This window comes from Phocoena sinus, chromosome 1 (assembly GCF_008692025.1).
Source record: "Phocoena sinus isolate mPhoSin1 chromosome 1, mPhoSin1.pri, whole genome shotgun sequence".
NCBI classification, from domain to species: domain Eukaryota; kingdom Metazoa; phylum Chordata; class Mammalia; order Artiodactyla; family Phocoenidae; genus Phocoena; species Phocoena sinus.
In genome coordinates this window covers 48,375,848-48,392,533 of record NC_045763.1, presented here as the reverse complement: position 1 = coordinate 48,392,533, position 16,686 = coordinate 48,375,848, and the positions used below count along the sequence as shown (strand labels likewise).

General features: G+C 37.7%; 1 protein-coding gene across 1 annotated transcript in view; it reads right to left on the bottom strand.

Moving 5' to 3' along the window:
- Window positions 1-16,289, bottom strand: part of C8A (complement C8 alpha chain) — a 65,026-nt gene extending 48,737 nt beyond the window's left edge. The window contains exon 1 of the mRNA XM_032650596.1: window positions 16,108-16,289. Coding sequence (XP_032506487.1) covers window positions 16,108-16,184 — 77 coding nt within the window. The 5' untranslated portion in view covers window positions 16,185-16,289. The remainder of the gene's footprint in view (window positions 1-16,107) is intronic.
- Window positions 16,290-16,686: the final 397 nt, after the last annotated feature.

Genomic DNA, 16,686 nt, shown 5'->3' with positions numbered 1-16,686 from the left:
ACATCTGTGTCTCTATTTCTGCCATGAAAACTGGTTCATCTGTGCCATTTTCTAGGTTCCACATATATGTATTAATGTATGATATTTGTTTTTCTCTTTTTGACTTACTTCACTCTGTATGACAGTCTCTAGATCCACCCACGTCTCAACAAATGACCCAATTTCGTTCCTTTTTATGACTGAGTAATATTCCATTGTATATATGTACCACAACTTCTTTATCCATTCATCTGTCAATGGGCATTTAGGTTGCTTCCATGATGTGGCTATTGTAAATAGTGCTGCAGTGAACATTGGGGTGCATTTTTCTTTTTGAATTATGGTTTTCTCTGGGTATATGCCCAGTGGTGGGATTGCTGGATCATATGTTAATTCTATTTTTAGTTTTTTAAGGAACCTCCATACTGTTCTCCATAGTGGCTGTATCAATTTACATTGCCACCAACAGTGCAAGAGGGTTCCCTTTTCTCCACACCCTCTCCAGCATTTGTTGTTTGTAGGTTTTCTGATGATGCCCATTTTAACTGGTGTGAGGTGATACCTCATTGTAGTTTTGATTTGCATTTGTCTAATAATTAATGACGTTGAGCAGCTTTTTATGTGCCTCTTGGCCATCTGTATGTCTTCTTTGGAAAATGTCTATTTAGGTCTTCTACCCATTATTGAATTGGGTTGTTTGTTTTTTTAATATTGAGATGCATGAGCTGTTTATATATTTAGGAGATTAATCCTTTGTCCGTCGATTTGTTTGCAAATATTTTATCCCTTCTGAGGGATGTCTTTTCGTCTTGTTTATGGTTTCCTTTGCTGTGCAAAAGCTTTGAAGTTTCATTAGCTCCCATTTGTGTTTTTTTGTTTCTATTTCCATTAGGAGGTGGATCAAAAAAGATCTTGCTGTGATTTATGTCAAAGAGTGTTCTTCCTATGTTTTCCTCTAAGAGTTTTAGAGTGTCCAGTCTTACATTTAGGTCTTTAATCCATTTTGAGTTTATTTTTGTGTATGGTGTTAGGGAGTGTTCTAATTTCATTCTTTTACATGTAGCTGTCCAGTTTTCCCAGCAACACTTATTGAAGAGACTGTCTTTTCTCCATTGTATATCCTTGCCTCCTTTGTCATAGATTAGTTGACCATAAGTGCGTGGGTTTATCTCTGGGCTTTGTATCTTGTTCCATTGATCTATGTTTCTGTTTTTGTGCCAGTACCATACTGTCTTGATTACTGTAGCTTTGTAGTATAGTATGAAGTCAGCGAGTCTGATTCCTCCAGCTCCGTTTTTTTCCCTCAAGACTGCTTTAGCTATTAGGAGTCTTTTGTGTCTCCATATAAATTTTAAGATTTTTTGTTCTAGTTCTGTAAAAAATGCCATTGGTAATTTGATAGGGATTGCACTGAATCTTTAGATTGCTTTGAGTAGTAGACTCATTTTCACAATATTGATTCTTCCAATCCAAGAACACGGTATATCTCTCCATCTGTTCGTATCATCTTTAATGTCTTTCATCACTGTCTTATAGTTTTCTGCATACAGGTCTTTTGTCTCCCAAGGTAGGTTTATTCCTAGGTATTTTATTCTTTTCATTGCAGTGGTAAATGGGAGTGTTTCCTTAATTACTCTTTCAGATTTTTCATCATTAGTGTATAGGAATGCAAGAGATTTCTGTGCCTTAATTTTGTATCCTGCAACTTTACCATATTCATTGATTAACTCTAGTAGTTTTCTGGTGGCGTCTTTAGGATTCTCTATGTATAGTATCATGTCATCTGCAAACAGTGACAGTTTTACTTCTTCTTTTCCAATTTGTATTCCTTTTATTTCTTTTTCTTCTCTGATTGCCATGGCTAGGACTTCCAAAACTATGTTTAGTGGTAGTGGTGAGAGTGGACATCCTTGTCTTGTTCCTGATCTTAGAGGAAATGCTTTCAGTTTTTCACCATTGAGAATGATGTTTGCTGTGGGTTTGTCATATATGGCCTTTATTATGTTGAGGTAGGTTCCCTCTGTGCCCACTTTCTGGAGGGTTTTTATCATAAATAGGTGTTGAATTTTGTCAAAAGCTTTTTCTGCATCTATTGACATGATCATATTGTTTTTATTCTTCAGTTTGTTAATATGGTGTATCACATTGATTGATTTGCATATATTGAAGAATCCTTGCATCCCTGGGATAAATCCCACTTGATCATGGTGTATGACCCTTTTAATGTATTGTTGGATTCTGTTTGCTAGCATTTTGTTGAGGAATTTTGCATCTGTATTCATCAGTGATATTGGCCTGTAATTTTCTTTTTTTGTAGTACCTTTGTCTGCTTTTGGTATCAGGGTGATGGTGGCCTCATAGAATGAGTTTGGGAGTGTTCCTTCCTCTGCAGTTTTTTGGAAGAGTTTGAGAAGGATGGGTGTTAGCTCTTCTCTAAATGTTTGATAGAATTCACCTGTGAAGCATCTGGTCCTGGACTTTTGTTTGTTGGAAGATTTTTAATCACAGTTTCAATTTCATTACTTGTGATTGGTCTGTGCATATTTTCTATTTCTTCCTGGTTCAGTCTTGGAAGGTTATACCTTTCTAAGAATTTGTCCATTTCTTCCAGGTTGTCCATTTTATTGGCATAGAGTTGCTTGTAGTAGTCTCTTAGGATGCTTTGTACTTCTATGGTGTCTGTTGTAACTTCTCCTTTTTCATTTCTAATTTTATTGATTTGACTTCTCTCCCTCTTTTTCTTGATGAGTCTGGCTAATGGTTTATCAATTTTGTTTATCTTCTCAAAGAACCAGCTTTTAGTTTTATTGAGCTTTGCTATTGTTTTCTTTGTTTCTATTTCATTTATTTCTGCTGTGATCTTTATGATTTCTTTCCTTCTACTAACTTTGGGTTTTGTTTGTTCTTCTTTCTCTAGTTCCTTTAGGTGTAAGGTTAGATTGTTTATTTGAGATTTTTCTTGTTTCTTGAGGTAGGCTTGTATAGCTATAAACTTCCCTCTTAGAACTGCTTTTGCTGCATCCCATAGGTTTTGGAGCATCGTGTTTTCATTGTCATTTGTCTCTAGGTATTTTTTGATTTCTTCTTTGGTTTCTTCAGTGATCTCTTGGTTATTTAGTAACGTATTGTTTAGCCTCCATGTGTTTGTGTTTTTTTACATTTTTTTCCCTGTAATTCGTTTCTAATCTCATAGCGTTGTGGTCAGAAAAGATGCTTGATATGATTTCAATTTTCTTAAATTTACTGAGGCTTGATTTGTGTCCCAAGATATGATCTCTCCTGGAGAATATTCTGTGTGCACTTGAGAAGAAAGTGTAATATGCTGTTTTTCGATGGAATGTCCTATAAATATCAGTTAAATCTATCTGGTCTATTGTGTCATTTAAAGCTTCTGTTTCCTTATTTATTTTCATTTTGGATGATCTGTCCATTGGTGTAAGTGAGGTGTTAAAGTCCCCCACTATTATTGTGTTACTGTCGATTTCCTCTTTTATAGCTGTTAGCATTTGCCTTATGTATTGAGGTGCTCCTGTGTTGGGTGCATGTATATTTATAATTGTTATATCTTGTTCTTGGATTGATCCCTTGATAATTATGTAGTGTCTTTCCTTGTCTCTTGTAACATTCTTTATTTTAAAGTCTATTTTATCTGATATGAGTATTGCTGCTGCAGCTTTCTTTTGATTTCCATTTACATGGAATATCTTTTTCCATCCCCTCACTTTCAGTCTGTTGTGTCCCTAGGTCTGAAGTGGGTCTCATGTAGACAGCATATATATGGGTCTTGTTTTTGTAGCCATTCAGCAAGCCTGTGTCTTTTGGTTGGAGCATTTAATCCATTCACGTTGAAGGTAATTATCGATATGTTTGTTCCTATGACCATTTTCTTAATTGTTTTGTTTTTTTTTTTTTGTAGGTCCTTTTTTTCTCTTGTGTTTCCCACTTAGAGAAGTTCCTTTAACATTTGTTGTAGAGCTGGTTTGGTGGTGCTGAATTCTCTTAGCTTTTGCTTGTCTGTAAGGCTTTTGATTTCTCCGTCGAATCTGAGATCCTTGCTGGGTAGAGTAGAGTAATCTTAGTTGTAGGTTCTTCCCTTTCATCACTTTAAGTATATTATGCCACTCCCTTCTGGCTTGTAGAGTTTCTGCTGAGGAATCAGCTCTTAACCTTATGGGAGCTCCCTTGTATGTTATCTGTCAGTTTTCCCTTGCTGCTTTCAATAATTTTTCTTTGTCTTTAATTTTTGCCAACTTGATTACTATGTGTCTTGGCGTGTTTCTCCTTGGGTTTATCCTGTATGGGACTCACTGCGCTTCCTGGACTTGAGTGGCTATTTCCTTTCCCATGTTAGGGAAGTTTTCGACTATAATCTCTTCAAATATTTTCTCGGGTCCTTTCTCTCTCTTCTTCTTCTTCTGTGACCCCTATAATGTGAATGTTGTTGCGTTTAATGTTGTCCCAGGGGTCTCTTAGGCTGTCTTCATTTCTTTTCATTCTTTTTTCTTTATTCTGTTCTGCAGCAGTGAATTCCACCATTCCGTCTTCCAGGTCACTTATCCGTTCTTCTGCCTCAGTTATTCTGCTGTTGTTTCCTTCTAGTGTAGTTTTCATTTCAGTTATTGTATTGTTCATCTCTGTTTCTTTGTACTTTAATTCTTCTAGGTCTTTGTTAAACATTTCTTGCATCTTCTTGATCTTTGCCTCCATTCATTTTACGAGGTCCTGGATCATCTTCACTATCATTATTCTGAATTCTTTTTCTGGAAGGTTGCTTGTCTCCACTTCATTTAGTTGTTTTCTGGGGTTTTATCTTGTTCCTTCATCTGGTACATAGCCCTCTGCCTTTTCTTCTTGTCTGTCTTTCTGTGAATGTGGTTTTTGTTCCACAGGCTGCAGGATTGTAGTTCTTCTTGCTTCTGCTGTCTGCCCTCTGTTGGATGAGGCTATCTAAGAGGCTTGTGCAAGTTTCCTGATGGGAGGGACTGGTCCACCATTACTTTTACACTGTCAGTGCAAACATAAACACAGTGAAAAGAGCGAATAATGTCTTAGTGTTATTGTAAAATTGTTTTGAACACCCAGGCATCACCCTGAAAACATCTTGGGGACTCCCTGAAGTCTGTAGACCACACTTTGAGAAAATCTGATCTATAAAAGGATGCTAGTATAGAGCGCCAGCCCCATTATCCCTTCAAAAAAACTTCAGTGCTCAGCTCACCATCTTCCTCTCTACTCCAGTTCCTCTCATCATGCTGGGAGACCTCAGCATCCCTATAAATGAACCATCCAATGCTCTGCATTCTCAGTTGCTCCTTTTCTTCCTCTCCAATGACCCTTTTCTTCACTCTATTATCTTCCATGTTTTCATCCTGGACTTTCTTACTCTCTGAAACAGCTTCTCCTCCAAATCACTAATTCATGAGTCACCTGTAAATAGTTATCTGGGGCTCCACAGCCTCATCTCTTTCTATATCTATATGCTCAAGGATTCTCGTGCACTTTTCTTGGACCTCATTGTGGCCTCCATTGACACCTAAGCTTTCTCTCTATCAATAAGACCTCTCCTATCTTCATTTTCCTTTATAATCAGTTTTGATTTCATGATCCATCATTTTAAAATTTTAATTATGTCCTGAATTCCTGGACCCCACTGTTCCCTTGATCACACCTACCTGTAAAACCCAATTGTGAAAGAATCCAGCTATCTTTCTCCTGGGTGACTCCTAGGTATCTTTCAGTCTCATCATAAACATCAGTTCCTTAGGAAAACATTTCTCAACACCCAGACTGATAGATATCTCCCTTCATATGATTTGTCAATCTCTGCACATCTTCTTCTCAACACTTAATTTTCATACTTATAATGTTTGTATAATTTCTGCCTTCTCCACCAGATCATAATCTCTATGAAGGCAGGTACTTGTACTGTTCATATGTTTGCTACTGAACTCCTGGCACTTATTATGGTGCCAGACCCAAGGAAGGTGGTCAGTAAATATTTAGGAGAGGAAAGAAAATAAGGGAGAAAGGAGGGAGAAAGTGAGGGAGGGAGAGGGGGGGAAGGAAGGAAGGGAGGAAGGAAGGAACGAAGGAAAGAAGGAAGGATAAAAAGGGGATAGAAGGAATGAAGTCAATGTATGGGAAATAGAATGATATTGTTTAGGAATTTATTTGAACCTAATTTCCAGTTAGAATCTAATTAAATGATCCTGGTGTCTAGACATTCAGATGGATCAAGGTTTGGTCCATATGTCATTTTTCTGATAGATTGTCCTAATAATAAAAGTGTGAAGCATAGAAACACGGAGAAAAACAAGAGTTCTGATCACTAAAACGTGGGAGAGAAGTTACAGGGAGGAGGTTTGGGAGCAGAAAATGACTCCAGTGTTAGTTCTGTGTCTCACTGTAGAATTGTCAAGATAATATCATTGTAAGCCCATAGAGACTGCATTATGATGTCAAAATGGAAGGAAACAGTGTTAATAGATGGAAGCAAAAGCTTAGAGCAGCGCTGTGTTGCTGTAGTTTTAAAAGCTTTGTGACGTGATGTCTAGACAGAGGAACATACATTCATGCTATCACTGAAGCAAGGCTACAGAAGGTACACAAGGACCATTCATTAAGTCATTACAGGGCTCCAACCTTTTAGCCAGTATCAATATGACGGGCCTCTTCTCTTATCGTTCCAATGAATTTTTTAAGGTAGTTTATTTTTTGTTGATTATAAAAGTCATACGTTCTCCTAAAGAGAACATTGAAAAGATTATAAAAGAAAAAAATTGCCCCAGATTCTACCACCATTAATACTTTGTTATATTTCCTTTCATTCTTAATTTTTATAACATAGTTGAGGTCATACTATTACATTTTTATATCTTTATTTTTCTATTTAATATTATCAGAGAAATGTAAACTTTTTATGATGACTGCACATTGTCCCATTCCACTAACATTAAACAATTAGAGTACTGAGCACCCAGTTTTTCTGTATTCTGAGTTACTTACTGAAGATACTTCCTGTAGAATAGGATGGCTGGGTTGAAGGATACAAATGGTTTCAAAGCTTATGACACATACGGCCAAATGGCTTTCCAAAAGAACCGTATCAATTTTTCAATTACTTTAGGAACATTTAATAAATCTGTGGCCTAGTAAATCTTGGCAAATAGTTTGAAAGCATCTTCCAGCTACTGAAAATTTACTCAAGCAGGAAGAGAGTTAATGTAGAGGAGTAAGATTCAGGAGTCTTTGATTCTAGTCTTTAGTTGGCATCTACCTTGCTGTGCCACTCTGAGCAAGTTTCTTTAACTGTCTGGCTATTAAGTTTTTCATCTGTAGAATCACCACAAGGGAATATAGTGCTATGTGCAGGGTTCCCAAAGTATGCTCTGTGGAGTACTAGTTCCTGAGATATGCACCAGAGGTGAGGAGGAAAAGAAGTAAAGTTACCTGGTCAAATACATTTGGATAAATTGTGTACAACATACTGCTCTTGGAGATTTAAAATGCCCAACAACACATTAAGGCTCTGAAAAGTTCTGCATTTTAATTTACTTAACAGAGCATTTACCCAATTTGTGACTATAGGTCATTTTTTTCTTTCATGTAGTATCTGTAAGACTATTTAACACAGTCGAAGAAGCACTGATGTAACAGAAAGGGCTTTCGAGTCTACCAAACATGGATTTAAATCCAGTTTCTGCTACTTATAGCTAAAAAATAGAGATAATAACTTGTGAGACTGTTTTGAATATGGAGTGAGATTACATATGCAAAGCATGGAAAGCCCCAAGCATCAGCCTGACATACATGTTAGTTTCTTCTCTCTAACCTTCTCAACCCCAGACATGTGCATCAAACCTCTCCATCTTCATCAAAAACATATTGAATGCCTGTGCTGTGGAGGGCTGGGGACTAGTGAGATGCTTTCCATCTGCCTTTTTAGATAGGGTGGCATTTTGGGCAAAAGGCCTAAAATGGCCTAAAACCTAGACTGGAACATGTAATCTGTGAGTCAAATGCTTGACCACAGAATGTGGCCACCTCAGTAATTTAGATCACAAAATAATTAATTAGCTACCCATCCCAGGCTAGGTCAGAAGGCCCAACCCTGATTATTTCCAGTGGGTCATCCTAATAAATAGGCTCAGCTTATATTCAAGACTGATTGTCACTAATTATATAACCTGGAGCTACTCCCATTCAGTTACATGGGAATTACATCATGAGACATATTTAAAATTTGACCTTGAAAGTGCTGAGTCTCTAGTGACCTCCATGTCGCTAAATCCGGTGGAAAGTTTTCCAGCTTGGTCTTAATTGCCCTCTGTTAACCATTGTTCCTTCTTGAAATCTTTCCTCGCTTGGACTTCTTCAGTACCACACTTCCTTGCCCCCTTCCTACCTCTGTGGCCAGTTCTCTTTGATGTGTCTGAAAACTAGAATTCCTCAGGGTGCAGTCTTGCCTTTCCTTTTTTTGCTTTTCTCACTCTTAAGAAGGTGATATCCATTTCCTGGGTTTCACATACCACCTATGCTAATGCCTCCTAGATTTAGATCTTCAACCTGGACCACTGCTCAGAAATTCTGTTTTGTTTATCCAACTACCCCATTTTATATCTCCATTAGGTGCCTGTCAGGCATGGCAAACTTAATGGCTCTGAATCGAAACTCTTAATTTTCTCCTTTTAACTGTTCCTCTCTCAATTTTATCCACATCAGTAAGTGGAACTACCCTAACACACAGCTGCTTAAGCCAGATACCTGACAGTGGTCTTTAATTCCTTCCTTGCCCTCACCCCCATATCCAGTCCTTTGGAAATTTCTGTCAATTTTGCTTTCAAGATATATCTCAAATATCTTCCCTTGTGCCTGTCTCAGCTGCCCCCGTCCTAATTTAAGGCACCGTTATCTCTCACCCAGATAATTGCTATGGCCTCCTATGGTCCAAGACATTCCACTTCAATTTCCTCCAATCCTTTCTCTGCACAGACACCAGGATGATTTTTTAAAATTAGAAATCAGATAATATCCCTCCTGTATAAGACCCTCTAGTTATTTTTGTTTGTTTGTTTGTTTGTTTTACTACACATAGACTAAAATCAAAATTCCTCACCACGGTGCCCAAGGTCCTCTGTGGTCTGGCCCCTGCCCACCTTTCTGACATCCTCTCAGGACTCGATCCCCTGGTCTCACGCTGCTCCCATCCTGCAGGTCCTCAAATGTGATGAGCCATTTCCTGCAGGGGGATCTTAGCATGTGCTGACCTCTCCACTCTCCCTACTCTTCACTTGGTTTCTCTTCACCATCCTTCGTATCTCAGCTTAAATCCACCACCGTAGAGAACGCCCCAACCTGCCTATTTTTAGATTGCTCGATAGCCTCTATCAAAGGACCCTATTTGCTTCCTTCATACTATTTATCACAACTTTTACTAAAATGTTTGGTTTGCATGTTTATTGACTGATTCCATCACTACACTGTAAATTCCAGGAGGGTAAGGACATTATCTGTTTTGCTTATCACGTAGCATACCTGGAATATGTATTGAATGAATGAACAAAAGGAATGAATGAAAGAACAAATGAAAAGTGTCTACTGTGTTCCAGGTACACATAGAATTCCACACAGAACTTCTGGTTCTAAGCATGTTCCAGGCTCTCCTGCAATACATGTATACTGCTCTTTCCTCCACACTGAATAATCACACCTCATCCATCTGGTCAGACCTTCCCAGTTCAGTTAAGTCTCATGTCCTCCAGATGGTTTGCCTTGCCCTATGCTAACATAATGCCACATATGTAGAGCCTCCTATACTTTATTCCCACCCTTAGACGCCAAGTTCTGCAAGGCAGGGGTCATGACTCTGCTGATCACCACGGTCCCCTGAGCACAGTACCGGGCATACAGTGGGAACTCAATAAAAACTTTTGTATGAATATATTATCTCATTTGATCTTATGTTATATAATTTAAATTTTACTAGACCCCTGTGGAGTAGGAATTATTATACCTATTTTATAGATAAGTAAAACAGATTCAGAGGAAGATGAAATAATGTGGTTAAGGTTATATAGATAGTAAGAGGTAAAGCAAGAATTCAGGGGGCTTCCCTGGTGGCGCAGTGGTTGAGAGTCTGCCTGCCGATGCAGGGGACGTGGGTTCGTGCCCCGGTCCGGGAGGATCCCACATGCCGCGGAGCGGCTGGGCCCGTGAGCCATGGCTGCTGAGCCTGCGCGTCTGGAGCCTGTGCTCCGCAACGGGAGAGGCCACAAAAGCGAGAGGCCCGCGTACCGCAAAAAAAAATAAAAAAGAATTCAAACCAAGGCTATTTATTCTGACTCCCAAATCTATGCATTTTAAAAACACATTCCAAGAAATACTATGAAGGATTTCTGACAAAAGGGAAATAGAGTAATAAAAGTAATTTTCTAAAAGCTTACCATGTGCCAGTTTCTATGTTCATTGCTTTATATTAACTGTCTTAACTCCTGACAAGCACTCTATGAAATATGTATTGTCTCTGTTTTATAGATGAGAAAGTTAAGCCTTAGAGAGTTTAAGTAACTTACCCAAGTTCCATGGCCACTAAGTGGTGAAGACAGGATTTAAACCCAGCTTGATCTCACATCAAAGCCCACACCCAATGCCGCTTGAAGTATAGCTAAAGATGAGTTACCCCGAAAAAGAAAGTGTCCATAGTTATGAGACTCACTCTGAGTCACATCCACTACTCCAATTGTTTATATTAGCTAAAATGTCATGCAGCCTGAGTTCATGTTGATTTCCGGTCATCTGGACAGCTGTAGAAAATATTCGCAGGCCCTGGCCTGGGTTACTTTGGTGAACATTCTGATGCCCATGAAACAGTAAAATAAAAAAGAAGATAGTGATTTAAATTTCCTTAGGATCCACTGCCTGTATGACCTAGTTAAAGGAGCAAACAGATCCCTGTGATTACCTTCTACATTTGAGGTCTTCACTCATATTTCTTTAATCCCCCCTAAGGTATTTTGTTCATTCTTCATCAGTGGAAATGTTGGGTTGGAAATGTTATAAAAACCTTTAGGGGGGCTTCCCTGGTGGCGCAGTGGTTGAGAGTCTGCCTGCCGATGCAGGGGACACGGGTTCGTGCCCCGGTCCGGGAAGATCCCACGTGCCGCGGAGCGGCTGGGCCCGTGAGCCATGGCCGCTGGGCCTGCGCGTCCGGAGCCTGTGCTCCGCAACGGGAGAGGCCACAACAGTGAGAGGCCCACGTACCGCAAAAAACAACAACAACAACAAAAAAACCCACAAAACCTTTGGGTGTCCTAATTCCAAATTAAATATTTGTTTTGCTTTTTTAAAAAACAAATTTATTGGAGTATAGTTGATTTACAATGTTGTGTTAGTTTCAGGTATACAGTAAAGTGAATCAGTTATGCATATACATATATCCACTCTTTTTCAGATTCTTTTCCCATATAGGTCATTACAGAGTATTGTGTAGAGTTCCCTGTGCTATACAGTAGGTCCTTGTTAGTTATCTATTTTATATATAGTAGTGTGTATATGTCAACCCCAATCTCCCAATTTACCCTCCTCCCCCTTACCCACCTGGTAACCATAAGTTTGTTTTCTACATCTGTGACTCTATTTCTGTTTTGTAAATAAGTTCATTTGTACCATTTTTTTGGATTCCACATATAAGCGATATCATATGGTATTTGCCTTTGTCTGACTTACTTCGCTCAGTGTGATAATCTCTAGCTGCATCCATGTTGCTGCAAATAGCATGATTCCATTCTTTTTTATGGCTGGGTAATATTCCATTGTATATATGTACCATATCTTCTTTAGCCATTCCTCTAGCCATTGATGGACATTTTGGTTGCTTCCATGTCCTGGCTGTTGTAAATAGTGCTTATCAAAATGGGTGCTCAGTTTTGAAAAGATTTTTTTTTTCTGGTGGGTGAGGGTAGCAGTAATGGTGTAATAACACTGATCTGGGGATTAGAAGGCCTGACTGTACAACTAGGAAACTGGGTGACTGACATATCAAATTGCTTTGTTTCCCTCTGGCTCTCAACTGGAGGGGATAATGATTACAACAGTCTTAGAGGGACATAATGAGGTTTAAATTGGTCAATATTCATAAAGTGCCTAGAGGAGTCGTCTGGTTGTTATTTAATATTCCCCTTCTCTTTCTGGGACTCAATTTCCTTATCTGTAACATGAGTGGATTAAATTAGATGTCAAAGTCCTTCCTAATTCTAAAGACCTATGAAATAAAAGTGATGGAAGTAGCAAACAAGGATTTTGAGTTATTTTAAGTATATTAAAGTAAGGGCAATCATGGACATGATGAGAAGTGAAAGATATAAAAAAGTACCAGATGAAAGTTTTGAAGCTGAAAAATTATAAAAACCAAAATGAAAGATCCATTGGATGGGCTAAGAAACAGATTAAATACTGCAAAAGAAAAGATCAGTAAACTTAAAGATATAGAAACTATCCGAAATGAAACAGAGAAAAAATACTGCCAAAAACAATAAAAAAAGAACAGAGCCTCAGTGACCTGTGGAATAATATCAGGGAGTCGGGCATACCTGCAATCAGAAGCAGAGGAGAAAGTATGTGGCAGAAAACATGTTTGAATTAATAGTGGCAAAATTTTTTTCCCCAAATTTGATGAGAACTATAAATCCACAGAAGTACACCTAGGCACATCATAATCAAACTGCTAGAAATCAATGAAAAAATATTAAAGGAGTCCATAACAAAATGGATCTCTCCTCAAAGATTATACAAGTTGAAGATAATGGAATGATACTAATGTCATCAAAGTGATGTGGGAGGAAAAAAGGAAGCTTTCCACTTAGAATTTTTTTTTTTTTTTTTTGCGGTACACGGGCCTCTCACTGTTGTGGTCTCTCCCGTGCGGAGCACAGGCTCCAGATGTGCAGGCTCAGCGGCCATGGCTCACGGGCCCAGCCGCTACGTGGCATGTGGGATCTTCCCTGACTGGGGCACGAACCCGTGTCCCCTGCATCGGCAGGCAGTCTCTCAACCACTGCGCCACCAGGGAAGCCCTCCACTTAGAATTTTATATTCATCAAAGATACCCTTCAAAATAAAGGCAAAATAAAGAGTTCTTCAGACTAACAAAAATGGATAACTCCCTCACCAAAATTCATTCTGCACTATTAGAAAGGTCAAAAGAAGTTACTCAGGAAGAATAAAAATGGTATCAGAAGTGGTATGATATCATTTGAAGGTAGGCTGTGATAAGTTAATGATGAATGTTGCAAAGCTTAGAGTAACAACCAAAATAAATAAATGAACAAAGTAGAATTGCTAACAAATTATTTGGAATTAGAAAAAATATGAAATGCAAAAGATGACCTAAAAAAAGAGAAAAACAGAAACAAAGAACAGATGTGACAAATAGGATGGCAAACCCAAACCCATGCATATCGGTAATTACATCTTATATAAGTTGTATAAATCCTATGATTAAGAGACAGAGATTATTAGACTAGGTAATAAAGTAAGACCCATCTATATGCTATCTATATGAGGCATACTTTAAAATATAAAGAGTCAGATAGGTTAAAATAAAATATAGGGAAAAAAAATTGACCATGCAAACCCAGGGATAATGAAATCCTTTCATAATGATAAAGGGGCAGATCATCTACAAATCTGTATGTAGATAGATAGATAGATAGACATAGAAAGACAAGCAGATAAACAGATAATAACAGAGCTTCAAAATACATGAAACAAAAACTGATAGAACTGAAAGGAGAAATAGACAAATCCACAAATATACTTGGGGACGCAACATTCCTCCCTCAGTATTTGATAGACAAGGAGGTGAAAACTTGAGCAGCATTAATAACCAACTTAATGACTTAGAACTACACACAACAGACGGATACACACTTTGAAGTGCCTGTGACATATTCACTAAGATATATCATATTCTTTGTCATAAAACAAATCTCAATAAATTAAAAGGATTGAAAAATTTTTTAACTTTTTAAAGCAACACACATGCTAAAATGTATTATTTGTATAAAACACATAAGGGAGAGTCATTGCTTTTTGAGGCTGAATATAACGTCTTTTCATCAACATTGTCTTAAAATATTTTTCTCAAAAAACCACACTTTTCTAAGAATTTATAGTAATGGTATAATAACACACAGGCAATATACTTTATAATAATGGTAAATATGAGCTTATAAAAATAAATGTATACCATTAAAAATGTAAATGTATATCATCTGTTTTCAATGTTAGTGTTTATATTTTATTTGAGAAAAATAAATTGTTAGTTATTTTGCCATTGTTAAATTTTTTTAAAGTTTGAAGTGAGACTAATCCAAAAGATCCATACTAACTGGCACATTGCAATTTTTTTTGTTGTTAAATTTTATTTTAGTTTTTTAAATTAATTTTTATTGGAGTATGGCTGCTTTACAATGTTGTTTTAGCCTCCACTGCACAACAAAATGAATCAGCCATACACATAGAGATATCCCCACCCTTTTGGACTTCCCTCCCATTTAGGTTACCACAGTGCATTAGGTAGAGGTCCCTGTGCTATACAGTATGTTCCCATCAGTTGTCTATTTTATACATTGTATCAATAATGTATAGGCACATTACAAATTTATTCTAGTTTTTATCAACCATCAGAGAGATGAAAAATACCCAAAAAAATGACCATGACAATCACACACCACTACTGGCAACAGATTTCATTGAAAACTTAACTAAGTACCAGGCGTTGTTCTAAATACTTTTTATGCATTTAATTCTTCCTCTTACTTGCCTCCCACTTTACAGTCCAGAAGACTTAAATAACTTGCCTAAGATTACACAAATAGGAAATGCCAGTGCCAGAATCTGAACCCAGTAAAGTTATTTCACCATGTAGTTTAGCATTTGCAAAGCCAGGGTCAGGCACACTGGCATTAGACAGAAAGACCTTGTGACTTCCTACTTCAGCACTTTGTAACGTATTTAATTGGTTCTCTTTTGCCTTGACTTCAAATTTGCCTCTTCACTGGTCTTTCTTATTTGATAAGTTCAAACATCAAGACTCTTTGTTCATTTTCAAAAAGGATTACAATGATAAGTTTTTATAATTAAGAGTATCTCAGCAGAGATTTCCTTTGCCACAGTTCTCTTGCCTTTATCTTCTAATTATTAGAGATGAATTTTCTGATTTTTCAAAATTGTATTCGCTTTAAATACAAGTTGCAAATTAACTGCTTAGAAAAATGCCTTTCCTCCTTCTTAACTGTTACTTAAAGGAAATCTCTAGTCTAGCATTTAAAAGCAATAATGATTCAAAATTGAATCATCCAACAAGAATTTGAATAAAATAACTCTACTTAAAATCTTCAATGTTTCGGAGAGAGGGACTTCTTTAAAGCTATCACAAAGGCAAAATAAGAGGCTGTTTAGGCACCACAAAATACTTAGTGTTAAGATTAAAAAAAAAAAACGACCGTGAAGCCAGTTTGGGATATTCAAGGAAATGGAATGGGTAAAATGCAATGTACATATGAAAATATCACTTCTATTCGTTACTCCATAGCAAAAGGTTAAGTCTTTTCTAGAATGAAATGACTCAGCATCTTTACAGTCTCTTGCTTTTCCCAAGATAATTTTATATACATTACCTAATTTTATCCTTCCCAAAACACTATGAGATGGGTATTCTTACACACAAATGGATAAGCAGAGGTTAATTGTCCAATATAACTCAAGAGAACTATTATTTATTAAGTTGAGTATACTTTATATCCAAGATTTTATTTCATGTTCATTAACTCTTATAGAGTAGGCATTATTATTCTCATTTTACAGATCGGGAAGCAAGCACAAAGCGATTAGCTGATTTACTGCAGATCACCCAGCTCCTAAGTCTTGGAGCTGAGATTTGCACACAGGTCCATCTGACACCAAGTGAACGCTCTTGTCGCTGGCCTGGACTCCTTCACTGAATTAGTAATAATGTGGAAAGAGGTCACATTCCATCCTAAAACAGCCTGTTGCAAACATGAGAGTGTCTCAGTTCCCCACCAAGTAACCCCTAACTGCAAATTTTGCAGAAACTTTTGGCCAACTCACCAGTTCACCTTCTCCTGTATGGCTACCCCAGGCTGACAAGTCATCAAAGACAAGAGGAAAAAAGCAACAGCAAACATCTCATCCAGAAGCCACCTCCCTATATCACCTAGAGAGAAATAAAACTATTCGGGGAGTTGGAGTAAAAGAAATCTAGGGGCTGGGACCTATAAGATCTACCTAATGTTTGAAATGAACAGAACTCGCTTGATTCTCATTCAGATGTGGTTAATTACTTACCGGGGTATTGATTAGCCAAACGCCCTAAAATCCCAGACACCAAAGGCCACTGTCCTTCAGACCTTTGGAAAAGCAATATCCATATGGTTGAGGAAAGGAGGATATTTAACCAATTTCAGCTAAGCAAAGGGATCTTATTTTCAGAATGAGGCAAAAGCCAAACCAAGATATAGCTCCAGAATTCATGGTCTTTTTGAGTAGCTCTTGGAACTTCTGAGGTTAGATCAATTTGTTTTGCAAGACTGAAACGAGGCTCATACTGGTGTTTCAGCTCTGCCATAAACAGCCAGCAAAATATAGGAAACGCTAATAGTTACGTGGGGAAGTTCTCCAATGTATTGT